Genomic DNA, 22,627 nt, shown 5'->3' with positions numbered 1-22,627 from the left:
CAAGCAAATACAACACAGCCCCAGCCCAGGGATAGAGCAGACAGAAGCCAGCACTGACGAGGCTGTATCAGTGTTTACTCACGCCAGCGCTGTGGTAACACGTGCTCTTACCACAGCAGCTGGGCCAGAAACCCACCACCAGCACCAGGATGCAGGAGCTTTCCCTCGGAGGCAGCATGCGAGCGTGGGAAGAGGGTCGGGAGGCTCAGGAGAGGCTCCCTGGAGGAGGGAGCGAGGGACAGCAGGCAGAGACAGGAGGTTAGAGCAGCGAGACCCGCAGGGACAGGATGAGAAACGGGCCAGAGCTGCGAGTGACGCAGGGAAGCACCGAGTTCCCCCTGCCCTGCTCCACAGCACCCGCGGGCAGACGCCTCTGCTCCGGCTCTCGGCTCACACTGACCCCACCGTGCCCGAGAAGGCTCTATCCCTTCTCCTCGCCAAGGCAGAGCCCCCTCGGGCTGTCCCCCAAGCTCTGGAGGGACAGCAGGCTGGGGCAGTGCTGCCATGTCACCTCTCTCCGTGCCATCCCTGGGGGAAGCACTCACACACAGCCTTTGGGGAAAGGGGAGGTGTAACTGCACCCACCAACTGTCATGGACCGGGTAAAACCACCCACGTTAAATGCTCCCCCAAAAGGCTCAGGAGCTGAAAACAGGCCCCCCAAAATCCAGCTTCAGTGCCAGAGAAGCAGCTCCTGCATGAGAGAGGGCACGGAGCTGAGTCAGCCCCTTCCCTGCACAGCCACTCACCGAGATGACCCGGTCTCCGACGTGCAGGATTCCGTCCCGGTGGGCTGCACCACCCTCTGCGATCCGGGAGATGAAGATCCCCTGCAGCACAGTCAGGAGGGTCAGAGCAGCCTGGGCTTCCTCTTCACCTGGGCCTGGCTCTCCAGACCCGTTCCTGGGTGCCAGGCAGGTCCCAGCCCTCTCCCCTCCACAGCCCCTTCCCCTGCCCTGGTGCTTCCCGTTTGTTCTCCACTCCACACAAACTCTCCGCTCCCAGAGCCACTGTCAGCAAAGCCTTCCCGTGGCCCAGAGCCTGGAATATGTGCCAAGAGGGCAGCAGCAGGATTAGATGTCACTGGCAGAGATCGGAAGCCCCAGCCCCCCTCCTTCTCTAAAAAAAGAGGGAGAGGGACTTTGGACAAGGGCCTGGAGTGACAGAACAAGAGGGAATGGCTTCACTGTCAGAGGGCAGGGTTAGATGGGATATTGGGAAGATATTCCTCCCTATGAGGATAGTGAGGTCCTGCCACAGGTTGCCCAGAGAAGCTGTGGCTGCTCCACTCCTGGAAGTGTCCAAGGCCAGGTTGGATGGGGCTCGGAGCAAGCTGGGATAGTGGAAGGTGTCCCCAACCATGGCAGGGAGGCGAACGAGGTGAGCTTTTAGGTCCCTTCCCACCCAATCCATTCTGGGATTCCATGATTCCCTGACTTCCCCGGCTCTCAGAGTCCAACTGGCCCCCCAGCCCAGGGCCAATGCTGCATACCCAGGGGCGAGGAAGACCCAGGGACGGCAGGGGATCAGGACTGACCGTGTCCCCAGCCCGGTAGGGAGTGGAGCCCTTGCCGCCGGCGATGCTGAAGCCCAGGCCCTTCTCGTTGCGCATGAGGCAGGTGGAATATCTCTCGGTGGCAGGGGCTCCCTCGGGGCGCTCGGGGAAGCGCAGCCCCCCGCGCCGCTCCCGGGGGCTGTAGTCGTCCTCGGGGCGCAGCGGGGTGACGGTGATGGCGTTCTCCGGCTCCACCATCCGCTCCCGCAGCACCGTCATGGACACGGAGCTTCCCGAGCCCCGCAGCGCCTCCACGGCCACGTGGTGCTCAGCACAGTGCAGGGACACGCCGTTCACCTGGGCACAGAGCAGGGACAGCCCTCGCCTCACACACAGCTCCAGCCTCAGCCCCTGCAGAGCTGGGCTGGCACCCTGTTCCCACAGCTGTGCCCGCACCTCCAAGGAGCTTCCCGACACTCCCACAGCACCTGCTGCCCGTCCAAGGCCAGGGCAGCCCAGTAAAACCCCTTTCAGAGGAATGCTCCCCTCACAGGGAGCTCCAACTTCCCTACACCTGTATGAACCCTGCAGGCAACAAACAAGCTCCTAGAAAAACACACCCACCCAGGACCATCTCCACCAATAAAACTCAGCACAACTCAGGTCGACACAACTTCTTGTTCGCCTTCCTCACACCCTGCTCCCACCCCAAAACACGCAGAGCTGCCAATGTGACAGTCCCTTGGTGTGGGAAAGGCCATGGAGCAGATCTGGAGTGTGGCATGTACAGGGGAACCAGAGGATCAGGCCCAGCCAGCCCGGGGTGGTGATAGGTAGGTTCTGCCTGACCAACCTGATCTCCTTCTATGACCAGGTGACCCCCTCAGTGGGTGAGGGAAAGGCTGTGGATGTGTCTGTCTGGACTTTGGCAAAGCTTTTGATGCCGTGTCCCACAACATTCTCCTGAGAAACTGGCTGCTTGTGTGCCCAGGTGGGCAAGAAAACCAATGACAACTGGCCTGTCCCAGCCACGGTGTGACCACAGGCCCAGGACAGTTCTTGTCCCCCTGTGCTGGCACTGCCAAGGCATCTCCAATCCTGGGGTCAGTTTGGGCCCCTCACAAAAAGAAGGACACTGAGGGGCTGGAGCGTGTCCAGGAAAGAGAACAGAGCTGGGGCAGGGACTGGAGCACCAGGAGCAGCTGAGGGAGCTGGGGGAGCTCAGCCTGGAGAAAAGGAGGCTCGGGGGGGCCTTAGAGCCCCTTCCAGTACTTAACAGGGCTCCAAGAGAGGTGGAGGGGATCTTTGGACATGGGCCTGGTGTGACAGATGAGGGGGGAATGGCTTCCCACTGAAAGAGGGCAGGGTTAGGTGGGATATTAGGAAGGAATTCTTCCCTGTGAGGGTGGTGAGGCACTGGAATAGGTTACCCAGAGAAGCTGCCTGTGGCCACCCCATCCCTGGAAGTGTCCAAGGCCAGGTTGGGCATGGCTTGGAGCAACCTGGTCTAGTGGAAGGTTTCCCCAGGCATGGCAGGGGGTGGAACTGGGTGGGCTTTAAGGTCCCTTCCCACCCAAACCATTCCCTGATTCCACGATTCTATGAAGACAGACATGGCTCCCTGAGTAAGAAGTTATTCTACAGGGTCTACTCTTGCCCCTCCCAGGTGTGCAGAGCTCAGCCCACTGGAGATATGTTTTTTCCCACCTGCATCACACAACACTTCAGAGCTGGAAATGCAGGAGTTGTTCTGTCCTTATAAAGCAGTAAAAAATTCACGGTAACATTAATTAATCAACTGTGAGCCAGAGGAATTTGGTTTTACTCTTGCACAGCTCCTGATGCTTAATTTGGCCTAAAACCTGTGTGATGCACATCTTCTCCCTCCACCCCAAGTCATCTGAACCATTTGCTTTGTCCCAGGAGCCAGGCCCTTACCTCCAGAAGCTTGTCCCCAACGCGGACCCCTGCGCGAGCCGCAGGACCCTCTTCGGACACACGGGAAATAAAGATGCCCTGGAAACAAAACCACCTGTTAGAGGTCGAGCCCATTCCTCAACCCTTTGGAGCGCAGAGACCCCTCCAACCCCTCAGCTCCAGGGAGAGGGTCAGTCCCTGGCCAGTCCTGGCATGTCCCCCCCGATGTGGGGACATGGCAGTCACATCACCCCCCTCAGGAGCTGGGAAAAGGGGACAGAAACCACTGCAGGGCTCCCCCCAGGTGACACAGGGGATAGAACTTCCCCCCAGGTGACACAGAGGACAGAGACCCTATGGCAGGGCTACCCCTGGGTGACACAGGAGAACAGGGAATGACATGTTAACCCTTTTCCAGCGGGACCAGAACACGACACAGCTGATACCACGAGGTGTGGAACAACCCTGTACTCTTTGCCCTGTGAGTCCCACGCCTCAGGACACAGGTGGGAAGGAACCTGCTGCTCCCACGGCCGCTCCAGGTCGGACCAACCAGTCCCACCAGCTTCCTGCTGCGGGGGGATCCAGGGCTGCTCCCACCTGGCCCCGACACACACGGACACCCAACCTCCAGCTACAGAGAACCGGTCCCCGAAAGCAGGTGCCTCCCCAGTGACACAGCTCAGGTCTTACCTCATCGTCCCCCTTATAGGGGGTGGAGCCCTTGCCCCCCGCGATGCTGATGCCCAGCCCCCCCGTCTGCCGCACGATGGTCAGTGTCAGCTGCAAGCAGAAGGGACAGTGGTCACGGGTCAGCGCGGAGCAGGGAGCGGCCACAGCACCTCCAGGAGCAAGGGACGACTTTTCAAAGGATAAATAACAACCCCGAGTGGGCTGCTAGCACATTGGGTCAGCCATGGAACCTGTGCCTGAGCCGTGGCACCTCTGGGTGAGCTGTGGCACCTCTGGGTGAGTTGTGGCACCCCTGGGTGAGCCGTGGCACCCCTGGGTGAGTTGTGGCACCTCTGGGTGAGCCGTGGCACCTCTGGGTGAGCCGTGGCAGCCCTGGGTGAGTTGTGGCACCTCTGGGTGAGCCGTGGCACCCCTGGGTGAGCCGTGGCAGCCCTGGGTGAGTTGTGGCACCTCTGGGTGAGCCGTGGCACCTCTGGGTGAGCCGTGGCACCTCTGGGTGAGTTGTGGCACCTCTGGGTGAGCTGTGGCACCTCTGGGTGAGCCGTGGCACCCGTGTCTCAGAGGCACCACTGTCACAACACATGAAACACACAAATCCCTTGCTGTGGCTGAGTCCTGACCCAACAGTCAGTTTGCCCACAGTGACACATTGGAAGGACATTCCACCACAGAGCAAACTGGGCAGCCTTGGGCTGGGACTGGCTCACAGAACCAGCTGGTTCACATCACAGCCCGGCTCTACCACAGGGCTCCCTTTAGGTGTAATTCCATGTGCCACTGGGGGATTCCAGGTCACCCCGGTGTAGTGTGCAGTGACAAGGAGAGCACTTGGTCCAGAATACTCTGAATGGATACTTGGCTTTGCTGTATTGATGGAAATCAACACATGACTCCAGAAAACCCATCTGCTCTGTCCAGCGGGCTCCTTCCTCTGCTCTCCTCTGCCCCGCTGCTCAGGATCACAGCTGAGCAATCCAGAAGTCTCTTCTCCTTCCTGCCTCCCACCTCTACATACCCAATTATGTGCATTGCCAATAGCTGGTCAAACTTGACCTGAAGCTGCTTCTATTCAGGACACCAGCATGAACCATTCACGTTGCCATAGGCATGAGAAGGAAGACAGGGAGCACGTGGTAGGATACAGGAAAAGGAACAGGACAGACAGGACTCTCTCAGGGTCAAGGACCAAGGAGCTGGTGAGGTAAGAGATAGAAACATGCACAGACTCCTGGTGAGAATCAAATTTGCTGTCCTCCAGATGTCACCTCTCTTGAAACAAGGCCCAGGATGGAGAGCAGCTGCTGCAGAGGAGTCGAGTGTCAGTGTCAGCTTCACGCGGCCACAGCGTGGGCAGCAAAGGGAGCAGGAGACTTGCCTTCCTTAACCCCTCCCTTCCAACCCCCCCTCACCTCTACAATGACAGAAGCAAAAGCCTGAGGAGCTTCACATTCTGCTGTGTTTAAACCAAAAAACCAAACCAAAAACCCACTGAAGGAAGCAAGAACCAAACTGAGGTGTGCCCTGCCAGTTCCTCTGGCACCCAGTCAACAGCACAGCAGAATGCTCTGGGATCTTCCTATGGAAATCCCCAATTCCAGACCCACTGCCAGTCTGTCATCTCCTGTGCAAGACCCAGAGACTGGGTGAATACTGGAAGACAAGGATTATCAAGGTGAGACATAAATGGGGGAGTGATGAGACAGCCCAACTCAAACCAGCTCCAGACCAGACAAACGCTTCTTACGTGACAAAGCCTTTTGGGAACTAATGACAAAATCCACATTTTTCCTTCCAGACTCACTGGATTTCAGAAATGCTCTAAAGACTCACATTTGTGTTGTTCAAAGAGCACTCAGAAAACGCCCTCAGGTACATGGTGGGATTTTGGGATTGTCCTGTGCAGGGCCAGGAGCTGGACTTGATGACCCTGGTGGTAAGGAGATTCTGTGATTCTGTATTTAACACAAAAACTTCTACAGATGATGGAAAACCAGGCAAGAATTACAGAATAGTCTAATAGCAGGATCCTGGTATTTCCCAGGAAGACAGCTGATGGTTCTCCTTAGTGCCTGAATCCATGGGACAGGATCATGACTTCTGATGAGGACTGAGGACTGTACAATGGCACTGGTCACAGAAAGTCACTTCCAGCTGCATAGGAAGCTGACTGTGTAAACTGCCTGAAAGATAAACCACGAACTCCCTGATTTCACACATTCAGGAAACCAGACCAAAAACATGGGGAAACCTGTCAGAAAAGCCAACTGGCCCGAGGGGGAAGAACCTCCTGTCCATCTGTGTATACTGAAAAGCAAAACACCAAGCAGGAACCAGACCTGTTAAAGACACTGAGACAACAGCAGCTTCAACTGGCTTCAAGTGGATGTAAATATATTTAGGCTGGAAAGAAGATTTCAAACTCCCCAGGCAAACCAGTTTTACCATAGAACCAGTGTGGTGAGGAAAGGAACTGGTGGGTATTTGTCTGAACTATGCAAAGAGTAACTGATGTGAATATGAACCTGAGCAGGAAGGTCTTGGATCCAGCAGCCTATAATGGCCCTTCACATTACAGGCCAGTCTGCTTCTTGCACTGAACCCAGAAGTTATTTGTTCTCCAAAGCTCCTCTGTCCTAAGGCTGCTCCACACCTGCCTGGACTGCCACGATATTGGACTGACCCTGGAGCCACAGCACAGAGCTACCCCCCAACAGGGACAGCTCAGCTCCCTCTCTGCCATCACTCTTTCCTGGTGATTTCCTGCCTCTTTCCTGGGCATTTTCCTCCTTGTGTATTTTTCCCCCAGAGCCAGGGATCCACCCACAGCCCCTCTCAGATGTAACAACTGATCTGTGCTGCTCCCCACCAAAACTTGCTGCAGAAAGGACAAACCTTCATGAGGTGGGCAGCGAACCCTGAGTTCCCTGTTCCCCCAGACAGACAAGGTCCAGCCCTTCATGGAAAAATGCTGCTGTGAGAGAAGTGGGCAAATTGCAAAAGCTGCCACGACAGCCTGGAGCCGCCATCCCTCGCTGAGCTCCCACTGGGAACCCACTCACCAAAGGCACCAAATGTGATCCAGGAAGCATTTCCACCTCCTCCCCTCACTCCTGCCTGTGTCTCTCCAAGGACACATCAAGCAAGGACTGGGGCCACCTCAACCCAGTTTGCATCCAGTTTTTAGTACAGCTGTCCTTTAACACGGAATCATGGAATGGTTTGTGTGGGAAGGGACCAAAATCCAAACCACCTAGTCCCACCCTCTGCCATGGGCAGGGATGCCTTCCAGCAGACCAGGTTGCTCCAAGCCTCACCCAACCTGCCCTCAAATGCTTCCAGAGATGGGGCAGCCCCAGCTTCTCTGTGAATGGATTCACTGGATCCTGCAAGATTTCCCACCTTTCAGGCAATAACTGTATACACTGCTCTGGAGGCACCAAAAGTGCTGCACACCTGGACAGCAGCCAGGGACACCTGGGCACTGCCCAACAGACCTGGGACAGTCCGAATTCACTGCTGTGCAACTCCTGCTGGGGATTCCTGTGACTTGTCAGGGGCACAGCAGACACATCCCAGCCCCGAGACAAAGCTTGGAGCTGTTGTAATTCAGAGCTGCTGAAAGACAAAGCTCTTCCTCCACATGCACTCGTGGGTTCAAGGGCTAGAGAAGACAGCAAGTTTCTGCCAAGCAGGGCCTCGATTTGTAACTCACTGTACAGGGGATGCACATAACTGGGGTCATGTCGAGCCCCTCGTGACAAGAAGGACACTGAGGGGCTGGAGCCTGTCCAGGGAAGGGAACGGAGCTGGGGAAGGGCTGGAGCACCAGGAGCAGCTGAGGGAGCTGGGGGGGCTCAGCCTGGACAAAAGGAGGCTCAGGGGGGACCTTCTGGCTCTGCAAGTCCCTGACAGGAGGGGGGAGCCAAGTGGGGGTCGGGCTCTGCTCCCAGGGAACAAGGGACAGGACTAGAGGAAGTGGTCTCAAGTTGCACCTGGGGAGGTTTAGGTCTGATATCAGGAAAATTCCTTCCCAGAAAGGCCTGTCCCAGCCTGTCCCAGGCTGCCCAGGGTAGTGATGGAGTCCCCACTGCTGGAAGTGTTCAAAAAACACGGGGATGTGGCACCTGGGGACATGGTTTAGTGGTGAACATGGTAGTAGTGCTGGGATGATGGTTGCACTTGATGATCTTAATGGTCTTTTCCAACCTTAATGATTCCATGAGTCTAAGTGTCCAATCCCTGCATTTACAGCCCCTGAAACTTTAAATGAGACTGTGACAGTGACACAGGAAACTGCAATAAACACTTTGGATTTGTGTAGGGACAGACACGTGATGATGGACACGTATCACATGAGGGTGAGGGATCCCACTGAAACAGCAGCTGAAGAATCCACTTATAATATCATCAATAACCTTTCCAAAATTCAAAAGGACTGGACAACTTGTGCCCACGAGTCCAAACAACTGCCTGAGATCTCTGAGAGGCTTACAGAGCATTTCCAAAATTCTGGTCTCTTGCTACCCCAACACAGTACTTACACTGTGCTGAGGGACTGAGACTCCAGATGCCTGTAACCATCAGCTCCTCATCCAGGGACCATTCCAGAGGAGTAACTGAGGAACAAGTGTGGCTCTTACCAGGCACAGAAATAGCTCTCATGAAAAACAGCTGAATTTTATGAAAATCAGATGCCTCAAAGCCCAAATTATTTTATTCTGACAAGACTCTAGACTTGGCTGATGAAGATTCACTAAGCAGACTTGTGTGAAACATGGAAGCTGTGAGCCAAGACCTGGCACTGGCATTGCCTGATGCTGGTTCAGGTGTGCATTGCACAAGCCAGGAACCCTGTAAGAGTCATCAGGGGAGAATCATTTGGGTTCTGCCGAGATGCATCAGGCCTGATCTTACTGCAAATCAGACAGAATTGAAATAGTTCTGTATGAGAGGAGGTGGGGAGGGGGGGCAGGCCCTTTTTATCTTTTTATTCCATTAATAATTTTACAGAAGATGATTATTCCATGTTTGTAACCACAAAGGAATTAGGGATATCCAATGGAATTCAACAGGATATCTAATGCAAAAAATACTTTTTAACATAAAGTTCTAGTAAATTACATAATTTATTGCCACTAAATTCTGTGGAACTGCAGTGTATAAAAGGGATGGGAGAAATCAGATAACTTCATGGATGGCACTTCCACGGTGCCTCATACATTGGCATGAACAGAAATCCTGATCCACAGATTGCCAGGAGCTGGACACACACCAGGAAATGATCCCTGTGTCCTGCTGAGGTCTGTGCCCCCCCAAGCCCCAGGGAAAGCCCTTCCTCCTCCATCACTTTACACTGACAGCACATTCAGTCAGGTAACATAATGTTCACTTCACAACTGACACATCAGAGCCCCAAGGTTCAGGGTGGACATCAGAAGAACTCCCTGGGAAGGGTGGCTGGCAGGGAAAGGGGCTCCCCAGAGGTGGAGTCACTGTCCCTGGAGTTCGAGAATGCCTGGATGTGGCACTCAGTGCTCTGGTCTAGTGACAAAGTGGGGATTGGCCAGAGCTTGGATTCGATGGTCTTGGAGGTCTCTTCCAACCCAAATGATCCTGGGATTCTGATCACCTCGGGTGCCCACAGCTGGGACACAGAGGAGCAGGAGCTGGAGGCACTGACTCACCAGGAAAGATGAGAAGAGCTAAATCTGTCTGGCTTTGGTCAGTGACAGCTCATGGGGACAAGGGGACAGGCCAAAAATATCGGTGAGCAAAGGGGAGGGGGGGCATTGCTGTGTGACTGCTGAGAGATGAATTAACCTGGACAGTGGAAAAGGAGTGCAAAGGGAAGAGCTGCCCTGGCAGCCGAGCGGCCGCTGGACACGGGCTGGAGGTCTCCTGGCCCTGATGTTATTCCTTTCTCCATTCCAATGGGTTTAGTTCCCAAGGGAACAGGTACTTGGAGGGCAGAGATGGTGGGCACTCAGCAGAGTCAAAGCACTTCACTGTCTTCCCACTGAACACCTCCACAAGACCAGTAAAAACCAGAGAGCCCCAAAAAGAGACCTTTGACAGCAGCACCAGGAGCAGAGGGGACAGGGGACCTGCCACAGCCCCACTGGTGACAGAGCACTGGGAACAGACAGGACAGGGGACCTGCCACAGCCCCACTGGTGACAGAGCAAGGAGCAGACAGGACAGGGGACCTGCCACAGCCCCACTGGTGACAGCAGCACTGGGGAACAGACAGGACAGGGGACCTGCCACAGCCCCACTGGTGACAGAGCACCAGGAGCAGATGGGACAGGGGACCTGCCACAGCCCCACTGGTGACAGAGCACTGGGGACAGACAGGACAGGGGACTGCCACAGCCCCACTGGTGACAGAGCACCAGGAACAGACAGGACAGGGGACCTGCCACAGCCCCACTGGTGACAGCAGCACTGGGGACAGACAGGAGAGGGGACCTGCCACAGCCCCACTGGTGACAGAGCACCAGGAGCAGACAGGACAGGGAACCTGCCACAGCCCCACTGGTGACAGAGCACTGGGAACAGACAGGACAGGGGACCTGCCACAGCCCCACTGGTGACAGAGCACCAGGAACAGACAGGACAGGGGACCTGCCACAGCCCCACTGGTGACAGAGCACTGGGAACAGATGGGACAGGGGACCTGCCACACTCAGGGCTCTGCTCTGCTTCTGCACATTCCTCCCCAGGGAGACTCCAGGACAGTGACTACATTTCCCAAAGGGAGGAGGAAGAAAGGATGCCTTTTAAAATATGAACTGTGGTGACACTCAAAGCACAAATAACACCCGAGGCAAGGTTCCTCCAGACAATCTCCATATGGATCTCTATGGCCATGGTTACACAGCTGACAGGGACAGGAGTCATGTTAGATACAAGTATTTACATCTACACGTGTGTCTATAGAAAGATATTTCACCTTGATATAAGAAAGAAATGCTTGCAGTGAGAACAATCCTCCTCTGGGATAAACTCCCCAAGGAGGTGCCGAGTCCTGTCCCTGGAGAGTTTCCAGCTGCAATGGTCTGGGGTGCTGATACCCTCACCAAGGCTCCTTCCCCACAAAACCTTGGGCCTTTCGAGGTCCCCTGAGCCCAGGCTGGTTTGCAATTCAGGATTAGTTATTTCACTAATGAACTCCAGAACTAGGGATTTAGGAAGCTGGTACTTCCTCCTGTCACCACGGGCAACCAGCTTTGCCATGGGCACAGAGGAGGGGATCCTGCAAGAATCTGGGCTGGGCAGACTGTGGAATGCAGCAGGACAGGGTCCTTTGGAAATGAAAACACTCAACTGCTTAAAGTGAAGCAAAATGAGCATTGGCCAAAGCCACTGTTCCAGAACTGGACAAAAAGCTATACCCAGATTCAGCTGGAATGGGTGACACTGGGAACATGTTCTACTTCCTTTCTTTAGCATCTTATTGATTCTTTTTGTGTGGTGAAATCCTTGGAGCAGTCATTCGGTTTGCACCATTCCACTACAAAATTCCACTGGAGACTCCTCTCAGCCCAGCCACTTCAGAAGGTTCTAAATTTTGGCCATCATTTAATACATAATTACAAGACTGCGAAGACTGGGGACTTTACAACTCTCCTCTGCTAAGGGCAGGCCACACCAGATGAGAGTGTTTGTCCAAGGAACAGTGGGATACAGGGAAAACTCTTGCACTAAACCTGGCATCATTCACTTTAAAGCACACGAGACATCTCTTAAGTACACCTTGTCTGGAGGCCAAACCTCCCCAGGGACCCTGAGGGGCACAGGAACAAAGGCACAAATAAAGGTGGATAAAGACAACTCCCATCCAGGAATGGGAACTGCCACATTTGAAATGGAGAAACAACTATGGAATTTAGTGTACTAAAATCTGAATAAACTCTGTGATATTGTCCATAGTCACCAAACCTGAGTTCAAGTAGATCAGGTGAAAGAAAAGGCAGCCAGAAAGGCAGGGAATGGAAATCCTTCTTACCAAAGAATACCAGAACTGGGTTCCTCTAAATCCAGCAAAAGGAAGGCTGGAAGGAGTCAGGCTGATGTCCATAAAATTACACTGAGGACAGGCAATGGGTCAGCCAGCAGGGAAGAGACTGGACAAGAAAAAACACAATGAAAACAACGAACTAACAAATGACAGTTCCAACTGAAAGTAAGTTTTCTAATTATTCCAGAAGCAAAAATCTGGAAAGGTTTGGGTTTCTCCCCAGAGGAGAAACCTGTGTGTGTGTGTGCACGTCTTGTAACAGGAGGAAACAATCTGTATTTCATAAAAAGTTTGACTGACTTATGAAACAGTTTGTAGTGTCTGATTGCCAGTGGTGGCAGAAGACTTGACCTCAAGACCTCTTCCAAATCCTCTGTGTCACGTTCATTGAGAATTCAGCCTTGCTGCTCCCGAGTTGAGCACAGCCCTTTTTGGGCTAAATTGTATCTTCCAGAAATGCCAACCTATCCCAGTCAGGCCTCATTCTATCCAGTGCCTGGATCCAAGCTGGGGATTGTTTTCCAGCACAAAGTCTGGGAACTGTCTGGGAGTTCCCCTTCTCCTCACTGACACCTTCTGAACACACAGCTGCAAACGGGCACCATTTTGAGGCACATAAGTGCTTCAGCCCTGGCAACTTCTACAGTGGCTGTTTTAATGTCTGAATTTTGTACATAACCCTGGTTCCAGGCAGCAAAGCCCCCTGTCTGTTATACTGGGCATTTGTCTAGGTCAGAAGGGACAATCAGATTCGCCATGTTTTGTTTGAACATGGAATTTGCTCTCTGCCAATCCCTCCTCTGCTGCCTTCTGCTCCTTCTCTCTGTGAAAGCCAACAGGATTATTGTGTGACAGAGCAGAATCAGATGACTCTGGCCCACTCTTGGAGCAGGGAAAGGAAACTCGGCAGGTAGTTCTGCATTTGTGTAAGAAATCATTCCACTATTTGCTCCTTGGTCCTTAGGGAAGCTCTGGATCAGACAGAATTCACAGCTGAGACAGTGACCGATGATGAACAGGCAGCAATCATACAAGTCATTAATCTCTATCATTTTGAGGGGCACTTGTGTCCAAACTGTGCCTTATCATGGCCAAACCTGAACCTGTACTTTCACAGGAAGAGATCACGATCCCACCTCCAAACCAGAGGGTCACAGAGCAAGGAAGGTGTCAGAACACTGTCCCAGAGAGGCTGTGACTGCCCCATCCCTGGAAGTGCTCAAGGACAGGTTGAACAGGGCTTGGAGCAACCTGGTCTAGGGGAAGGTGTCCCTGCCCATGGCAGGGGGTGGGACTGGGTGACCTTTGAAAGGTCCCTTCCAATCCAAACCATTCTGTGATTCCATAGAGAACACAAAAGGCCCTTTAGCACTTCAGTAGGCAAAAACATTCCAATGGTGAGAAATTAAAAGCCAGACTAATTAAAACAGAAAATATGGCACATTTTTTCTTAGTCAACGGGAACTTTGGTCATTTTAAAAATTGATAGAAATGTGAGTGTTGTGTCTTTTTCAAACGTCAAAAGGACTCTGCTCTATCCTACTCCAGTCAAGCCAGGTGAGCAAACACAGGTGACGTGACCTCTCCTCATTACACGAGAAGTTTACCAATCTTTTCTGGGTTTAAAATTTATGGGTTGCATTGTGGGAAAATCAAATTTGCTGCAAAATAATTCCGAGCCTGACAACACCCCGATGAAGCCCAGGGTCACCCTATGAACACAAAACCAGCGAGGGGCAGAGCTCTACACGTGCAGCAGCACCAAGCAGCCCATGGGGAGGGCCAGGATGGCTCCTGATGCACCCCAACAATGCAGGGCCAGGATGGCTCCTGATGCACCCCAACAATGCAGGGACAGGATGGCTCCTGATGCACCCCAACAATGCAGGGACAGGATGGCTCCTGATGCATCCCAACAATGCAGGGACAGGATGGCTCCTGATGCACCCCAACAGTGCACACCGAGGGGCCGCCCTTTCCACAGCTGAACTGCCGAGCACAGGATGCTCCAGGAGGGACAGGACACATCCCAGCACTCCACACTACGTGTGCCAGCCTTTCCACAGCTGAACTGCCCAGCACAGGATGCTCCAGGAGGGACAGGACACATCCCAACACTCCACACTACGTGTGCCAGCCTTTCCACAGCTGAACTGCCGAGCACAGGATGCTCCAGGACCAGGCTGTGCTGTCACATCTGCCACTGGCAAACACTAACTGGTGCCAGGCCTGAGGCTGGCATTCCAACACAAATGGTAACGTTCCTGAGCAGTTTCCACAGGATGAGACTCCTTCAAGGACAGGACTTGACTCACTCCTGACTGTGGACCAACAGGATGTGACACCTGAGCAGTAGCAGCAAAGAAATCAATGTCCAAGATCTCTGCCCACCTTCACTCCTTCCCAGGGAGGGAACTGGCAGCTCCCCCTGCCCAGGCAGCCCAGGGAGGAGGGGAAGACAAAATCCTGTCAATGTTCCCCAGACAACAGTTCAGGTCCCACCTCACACCATCAAACAGCTGCTCCACATGCTGCTTTTCTCCTCCCAAAGCCTCCCTACATCCCACTACAGTCACTCCTGTGGGGCAGATGGGGATGGAGACAAAACACTGGGAACAGAGTCAGCACTGGAATCCAGATATCCACCATCAGATATCACACATTGGAACAAAATTCCTCTTCCACTGCAGCAGAACCCCGTTGGCAGCAACAGCTACAGGAGCTCTGGGCATCCCTGCTGCACACCAGTACCAGGCTCCCACACCCCAGGGCTGGGTGCTGGCAGAAGCTGGGCACATCTCCAGTTCTGCCATGGCAAGATCAGTCTCTGGCACAGGATTATGGTGTAGGATTAAGGAACACACAGCCTGTAGTTCCTTCTCTCTAAGAGCTGCATTAAATTATACAAGGAATGTGACAGCAGCATCATGGACTTAAACCTGCTGCTCAAGGGCACCAGGCCCTCTGCTCTGCAGTGGCCTTGCTCAGCTTCCAGCAGCCCATTGGTTCTTCTCAAGGACATGGAATCATCCCTGAACACGAGGCAGATGAGATTTGGAAGTGTCCAAGGCCAAGCTGGATGGAGCTTGGAGCAGCTTGGTCTAGTGAAAGATTCCCTGCTGAGCACTCCCCAAAGCTGTAGGACAATCAAATGTCCCAAATCAACCTCCCAAAGCTGGTCTACTCTGGGGTGACTTCAGCTACCACCATCAGTCTGGGGGTTCTCTAGATGCTGGTCCTTGGGAGCTGCACAACCACGTTCCTCTTCACTGAGAGGGAACAGATCCACACAAAGGGGTTGTGCTGAGGGGACACCAGAGCAAATGTGGGGCCTCCAACCAGCCCCACTGAGGGATCACAGAATCATTTAGGTTGGAAAAACCTTCCAAGATCATTGAGTCCAACCTGTGACTGATCACCATCTTGTCAACTAGACCAAAGCACTGAGTGCCACGTCCAGTTGTTTCACCCAACACCTCCAGGGAAGGAGTTCTAGGCCCTTCCATCAGATGCAGGTGGAGCAGGAGCCAAGGAAGAGGTGGGCAGACTGTGGTTCCTAGGACACAGCACCCCAAGGAGCAGGAAAACTCTGCAAATGGAACAGGGCATCCAACAGCTGGAGAGAAGGACTGGAAGCAGTGACTCCCCAAAGGAAGGGGGAGGAGGGATCAGCTTATGCTCAGTTTTAACCTGAGTGACAGAAGATTACACAAAAGAGAAATGCAAGAAATGTTACTGTGGTTTTCAGGGACCTAGAGATGGAGAAAGGTGGAGAAATCTTCAGGACCCACTAACAGGGGACCACACCTGAGCCACCCATGTTCTGCCTGAGTGGAAAAGATTCATCATCTCCCTCCCAGGAAGCCTTATCCAAAACCAAGGAAAGTCTCCATTTCACACCTGAGGAAGCAGCAGAACCAAGTTCTTGTAGAGGCCCAGGCCAGCAGTCCCAGGTAACACTCAGGTAACACACAGGTCTGGTGCCCCTGCACTGTCCTACAGGAGAAACCTCTGTGTGAGGTGGCACTGACACAGGTTCTGCCCCTGACAGTGACAGCAGCACTCTGCTTCCAGCAGCTCCTTGAAAACCTGCCTGCAGAGGCCACTGCCCCCGCAGAGCAGGCACTGAAAACCTGCAGACAAACCAGGAAGCTGATCACAGGCAGGGGATAAGCCAAGGCAGCCAGACACAAGACTTTAACCCTTGGCACGGACACCATCCCCGTGCCAGGGACTTCGTGGCACCTTGGTGCCACCTGCCCCTTTCTGACACCCCAAGGTGCTGCATGTGAAGCCTTGAGGGGGTTCTGGAGGTGCTACAGGAGATGCACAAATCATTGTCTCCAGTTCACCTTCCTCAGGCAGTGGCACAGTGTCATGAGTGAGATCCTCCTCCCTATCCCTAAGGGTCACACACAGCACTGGGCTGATTCCTGAGGCCTCTGCTCCTCCAGGGTCACCCACACTTCCAGAAATATCCATTTATTTAATTCACTTCTCCCTCAGCACACAGCAAATAGGAACTTCCCCCTCAGCCCCTTTGGTTTTTTACATCCACTTCACTCCTGCTCTGCAGCAGCCACTCTCACCTCAGGGATGGGAAAGGAGGGAAAGGGGAAAGCAGGGAGGAAACGATCATCATGTTTGTGATCAGCCAGGTCCAGAAGCCACTTGACCCAGAGAGATCAGAGTTCCCCCTACAACAACGGGTGAGGCTGGGAAGCAAATCAAGCAGACTGGATGATTTTTGGCAGAGAGAGAACAGTAGGAGTGGTACAGACCTCTTCCTCCTCAATGCGAGCAGGTTCAATCAGCAGATTATTGGCTTGATCAAACGACACCCCCTGTTAGGACAGGAACCAGCAAAGAGGCATGCGGATTAGTGGAGCATCGACCAAACCCGCCACCACGACCACCACCACCACCCAACACACGCACGCCACGCCGGCAGCCGGGGCACGCTGCGGGGAGCTGGGCCAGCTCCTGAGTCATTCCTGACCAACAGAGCTGGGCCAGCTCGAGTCACTCCTGACCAACAGAGCTGGGCCAGCTCGAGTCACTCCTGACCAACAGAGCTGGGCCAGCTCGAGTCACTCCTGACCTCCAGAGCTCCGGAGCTGGGCCAGCTCCAGAGTCACTCCTGACCAACACAGCTGGGCCAGCTCGAGTCACTCCTGACCAACACAGCTCCAGAGCTGGGCCAGCTCGAGTCACTCCTGACCAACAGAGCTGGGCCAGCTCGAGTCACTCCTGACCAACAGAGCTGGGCCAGCTCGAGTCACTCCTGACCTCCAGAGCTGGGCCAGCTCGAGTCACTCCTGACCAACACGGCTGGGCCAGCTCGAGTCACTCCTGACCTCCAGAGCTGGGCCAGCTCGAGTCACTCCTGACCAACACAGCTGGGCCAGCTCCTGAGTCACTCCTGACCAACACAGCTCCAGAGCTGGGTCAGCTCCTGAGTCACTCCTGACCTCCAGAGCTGGGCCAGCTGGAGTCACTCCTGACCAACACAGCTCCAGAGCTGGGCCAGCTCGAGTCACTCCTGACCAACACAGCTCCAGAGCTGGGCCAGCTCGAGTCACTCCTGACCTCCAGAGCTGGGCCAGCTCGAGTCACTCCTGACCAACAGAGCTGGGCCAGCTCCAGAGTCACTCCTGACCAACACAGCTGGGCCAGCTCGAGTCACTCCTGACCAACACAGCTGGGCCAGCTCGAGTCACTCCTGACCAACACAGCTGGGCCAGCTCGAGTCACTCCTGACCAACACAGCTCCAGAGTCACTCCTGACCTCCACAGCTCCAGAGCTGAGCCCACTCACAGAGTCACTCCTGACCTCCACAGCTCCAGAGTCACTCCTGACCTCCACAGCTCCAGAGCTGAGCCCACTCACAGAGTCACTCCTGACCTCCACAGCTCCTGAGCTGGGCCAGCTCCAGAGTCACTCCTGACCTCCACAGCTCCAGAGCTGAGCCCACTCACAGAGTCACTCCTGACCTCCACAGCTCCAGAGCTGAGCCCACTCACAGAGTCACTCCTGACCTTCACAGCTCCTGAGCAGCCCCCACTCCTGCCCACCACCTCAGCGGTGCCAGGGCTGTTCCTGGCTCCCAGCATGCTGAGTGCCAGCGTGCTCGTGCCCAGGGGCACCCCCTAAGGCCAGGTTCTGTCTGTGCTGGCACCCCAAGGCCATGACCTCTGAGCTGACCACCATCAGCTGACCTCACCCTGCCTCTGTACCAGGTTATTCCAGGAAGGAGGAAGAGTTAAACACAGGAGAAAGCACCAAGGAGCCTGTGGTGCCACCAGCTGCTGCACAGCAAAAAGCAATCCCAAACCCAACTGCACCGGTGCCTTTCTCTGGTGAAACAGTGCATCCTGTCAGACACCCAGGATCCTGCTCCCATGTGCAGGAAACCTTAGGATTTCTTCTGAAAACCAATTGTCTTGGCAACAAAACCCTCTGGTTTAAGGATTCAGCCTCCTGCACAGCCTGTCCTGCCTCCTTCTTCAATGCACATATCACCTCCTACCTGAGCTTCCCCTGCACAGGGATGCTGCTCCCCACATCCCCACTCTTGGAATGCAGCTCAGGTGGCAGCTAATAAATGCCTTCATGGAGCAGGCATCCAACCCAGCCCCACAGAAAGGAGAACTGATTCCCAGGCAGAAGGCTTAGCCCATAACCAAGGTAATTCTGACAGGTACAGCACACCTGGACAGGCCTCGTGGGCTCTGCCAGAGCTTCAGTGCCTCCTCAGCTCCAAGTCCCTGGCTAAAAAACCTTTCTGGGTTTCCCAAGCACAGCAGATCTTGGATGAAGGGACTCAGGACAGCTTCATACATTCCTACAAGCAGCAGCAACTCCTTTTCCTCCTGAGGAACTTCACCAACAGGGAAACTGTACGTCTCATCCCTAGGGAGCACGGGATGAGCTGCATCAGCTCAGGCAGAGCAGGGCAAACACCCACGGAGGAAAAGGCTCCAAAGCAAAGGGAGGGCAAGGACTTTCCCCTGGGCAATCTGAGCTCCACTGGGGGTGGGAATGATCCTGGCAGTCTGGAGCACGTGCAGTTACAGCAGGAACAGGTTTTACTCCAGCAGCTTCTATGTCTGGAGACCCACATCCCACCTGTGAGATTTGCTGGTGTCAGACTAAGATGGAGCCTCAACCATATCCTAATCCCTGCCTGCCAAATACACCTCACACCAGCTTCGGGGAGAGCTGCTCCAGCCTCATGCAGCGTTCCTCACCCGTGTACTCCTATTCCATTGTGAGGAACTTCCTCGAGCAGGAACCTCTGTGTGTCCCTAACGGCTGAGCAGAGCCAAGGACCTCGGATCTCAGCAGCCCCAGTATGACCAATAAGGCCCACCATGTTCCCATGGCAAAGCTCCAGAGTACAAGCTCCCCTAAATCCCAACACAGCATCCATCGGGCTCCATTTAGGGGGAAGCACAGGGAAGGGCATGCTCTGGGCTCCCCTCTGGAAGCACTGTGGCAGCAAGCCAAGTGTCAGTGGCCCAAACATCATCTGAGATTGGATCCACCCAGGGATAAAGCCCATCCTGCTGTGAATGAGGGGCAACAACCAGCAAGCGAGGAGGTGGCTGGAAGGAACAGCAGAACCCATCAGCGATGGGGCAGAGAACTGTTCCTGCAGCACAGGGAACATCACACAGGACAGGGAGGGTGCAAGGACCTGATACAGTGAAGGAGTCAGAAACAGCAACACGGCACAGCTCTTGGACAACCCTATGAGCCCCAGAACGAGCTTCAGCTCTCCCACCCCCAGCACATCCCCAAGTGCTGGAGCCTCTTGCCAGCGGTTTCTTCGGGACAACATCAGCCTGCCTGGCAGGTCAAAGGAGGAGAGGGCAGCTGTGCACCCCTCTGACCTTCCCCCTCCCCACAAGACCTTACCTTCACGGAGGGCTGAGCAGACAGAGCTCCATTCTTCCTGTCATCCTCATCCCACGCTTCCTCCTGTTCCTCGGGCTCTGTGTTGTTATTGCAGCCTCCCAACTCCTCCTCCTCTTTAGGGACCCCCTCGCTGTTCAGCCCCTGCAGAAGTGCCACCACTGCCTCTGGCTTGGGCAGTTTAGTGATCTTGAAGTGTTTCTTATAATGGGGCGTGTCCTTGCGGATGAGCCTCTGCTTCTCCACTGGGAATGGTCGCTCTTCATCCTCGTCCTCATCCTCACTCCGTATCAGTGTGTCCTCAGCAAAGTGGACAGTGGGCTGCGATGGCAAAGCCCCAGACAGGCCGTGAGCCTCAGGTAACTGAGTGTGGCAGTGCAGAACCTGCTGGCCACGTGTCCCCCCTCCCAGCCCGGGCAGAGCCAGTTTCACTGCTCGTGTGCTCAGGGACATGCAGGAAAGGTGTTACTACTGCACCATCCTTGCCTTTTTCCATATCAACTCCCTCCCCCAGACACGCTTCTGTCAGCTCCAGGGATGAAGGACACTCAAACCTGTCACTGTCACTCCCATTTTCCCATATCCCCTGTCAGGCTCCCACACTGTCCAGCCCAGTCTCCCAAGGATCCAACTCCCACAGGCTGCCTCAGTCTCAGCTTAGGCTGCCCAATCTCAGCTTGTGCTGCCTTCCATGCCCTGGATCTGCCTCCAGTGATGCCCATATCCCACACCCGTTTACCTGTACGTCCATTTCCCACTTCCTCTGAAAATTCCACGTCCTTCCACTTTTCCTCATGACCCTGCTGCAGTTCCCAGGCTCCTACCTCATTGTATTCCACTTCCACATCTTCCTCCTCCTGGCCAGCAGCTTCCTTATGCTCCTCTTCTGCTCTGGGCTTTGCCTCCTTCTCCAGCACGTTGGGCACCTGCCCGTTGGGCCAGCCCCGGTCCCCCTCCTCTGCCCTGCAGTCTGCAGAGGCAGTGCTGGTGGACACGTGCGAGTCCTCGCTGCGGTTCGACGTGGCACTCAGCCTCTTCTCCTGGGAGAAGAGTTGGGATGGTCAGGACGGAACCCAGAGCAGCAAAGGGAGCCATGCAGTGTGACAGTGTGAGGTGGGAATGCTCCAGCACCAACAGAACCTCCTCCCTCAGGCTGCCCAAGGCTTCCCCTACTGAGCCTCCTCCATTACATCTGGGTCCACCTCATTCCACCTCCTGTGGAGGCATTTATTCTCAGTATCCCACTGGGGCAGCAAGGTGCCTTCTCCAAGTGCTCCATTCCCATAATTCCTTACTGGGAATATCAGAGCCTTCTCTTTCCCTCCCTGTGCTATAACAAAAGTGGCACCTTCACACATAGTTGCCCTTACCGTTCCCTGTCTCCTGGTCCCATCTGTTCCTCTATCTAAGTGGCCTGTCCTGACACCACAAGGCAGATTCCCAACCCTTGGAATCCAGACAATCTATTCTCAGTCCCTCCCAATCTTTCCCCAGTCAGTCCTTTCTGACTCTCCATTCCCCAGATTCTCTACATGTTCCTGGTGGAAGGTGCCCCCCATGGCAAGGGGTAGAACTGGATGGTCTGTAAGGTCCCTTGCGACCCAAACCATCCCATGATCCCATGTTTTCTATGGTTATCCATGCCCAGTGCCCAGCACTCACTTCTGAGTTCGGAGAGTTGAGGTCGGCGTCGGCCTTCGCGGCGTTCACCTCGTTACGCCGAACTTCGATCACCTTCTTCATCACCTTCAGCTCGCTGGGGTGAGGGGTGGCTCGGCGCTGCAGGCCCTGCCCAAGGGAGACCCTCAGGAAAGGGGTTCCAGCCTGGGCAGCGCGTGCCAGGCCTCAGGAACGAACCCCTGCAGGAACTAACACCTTTATCAGAGAGCCAGAGCCTCAGCCAGACACGACCGACGTGTCCCACTGCAGGATCTGCTCCAGGCCTCACACAGCCTGTGGCTGGGAAGGATGGGAAAGAACGGAGGCAGGGAACACTCAGCTGCCTCTGGACACCATCCTGCTCTCCATCTGATAGAGGGACTGGGAGGAACGATGGAGACAGGAAGTTTTAAACGGTGCTTCAGGCTTCGTAAATGCAAAATCACTGACACTGAAACCCCTCCAGAACACAGGTAGGAAATCTTCTTGGGATATCTTCCTAATCCCTCTGGAGTCTGCCAAGCCCGAAAGCACCAGAATTGGTGCTGCTTAGCAAGTTCCATCCCAAGCAAGAGACAAGAAAACCAGCACTCTAAAATTAATAAAAATGTTAAAAACAATCAAAAAAACCCCAAACTTCCCAATGCCAGTGGTACACACATGCTGCCAGGACAGCTGCAAACACCACTCATCAGGATTCAGATTTCAAAAATGGCTTTCCACAAGATAAAAAGGAAAAAAAAATCCTGCAGGAGACTGAAACCCCCGGAGCACTCACTGAAAACAAACTTTTATCCTGTCCTTTGCATCTGCACTGAAAGCACAATGATCTCCTGCAGGTTTTGAGGCTGCCTACAGTATTTAGTACCTTACTAACAGGGTTCCCACAGCACAGACTGCATTGGCTCTGTGCTTGGAGGGAGAG

At 54.4% G+C, this 22,627-nt stretch overlaps 2 protein-coding genes across 29 annotated transcripts in view; one reads left to right on the top strand and one right to left on the bottom strand.

The window, feature by feature from the left end:
- The window catches only part of SCRIB (scribble planar cell polarity protein), a 104,489-nt gene that overhangs the window by 49,498 nt on the left and 32,364 nt on the right, over nucleotides 1-22,627 (bottom strand). For 24 of the 28 annotated variants that reach the window (XM_064676966.1, XM_064677224.1, XM_064675576.1 and 21 more), the window contains exons 13-20: nucleotides 21,706-21,831; nucleotides 20,868-21,083; nucleotides 20,047-20,364; nucleotides 16,907-16,969; nucleotides 4,106-4,195; nucleotides 3,434-3,511; nucleotides 1,538-1,852; nucleotides 750-830 (exon numbers count right to left, since the gene is read on the bottom strand). In XM_064676966.1, the coding sequence (XP_064533036.1) occupies nucleotides 750-830; nucleotides 1,538-1,852; nucleotides 3,434-3,511; nucleotides 4,106-4,195; nucleotides 16,907-16,969; nucleotides 20,047-20,364; nucleotides 20,868-21,083; nucleotides 21,706-21,831 (1,287 nt within the window). Of the gene's footprint in view, nucleotides 1-749; nucleotides 831-1,537; nucleotides 1,853-3,433; nucleotides 3,512-4,105; nucleotides 4,196-5,155; nucleotides 5,435-16,906; nucleotides 16,970-20,046; nucleotides 20,365-20,867; nucleotides 21,084-21,705; nucleotides 21,832-22,627 lie in introns of those variants that run through there. The other 4 variants (XM_064675515.1, XM_064675985.1, XM_064677053.1 and 1 more) reach the window with 4 other exon arrangements.
- The window catches only part of CCDC166 (coiled-coil domain containing 166), a 56,177-nt gene continuing 46,835 nt past the window's right edge, over nucleotides 13,286-22,627 (top strand). The window contains exon 1 of the mRNA XM_064634919.1: nucleotides 13,286-13,294. The gene's annotated coding sequence lies outside the window, so the exon portion shown is untranslated. The remainder of the gene's footprint in view (nucleotides 13,295-22,627) is intronic.

Source organism: Pseudopipra pipra, chromosome 1 (assembly GCF_036250125.1).
Source record: "Pseudopipra pipra isolate bDixPip1 chromosome 1, bDixPip1.hap1, whole genome shotgun sequence".
In the NCBI taxonomy this organism is placed as follows: Eukaryota; Metazoa; Chordata; class Aves; order Passeriformes; family Pipridae; genus Pseudopipra; species Pseudopipra pipra.
The sequence above is the reverse complement of the archived record's forward strand: the minus strand, read 5'-3'. Positions and strand labels throughout refer to the sequence as shown.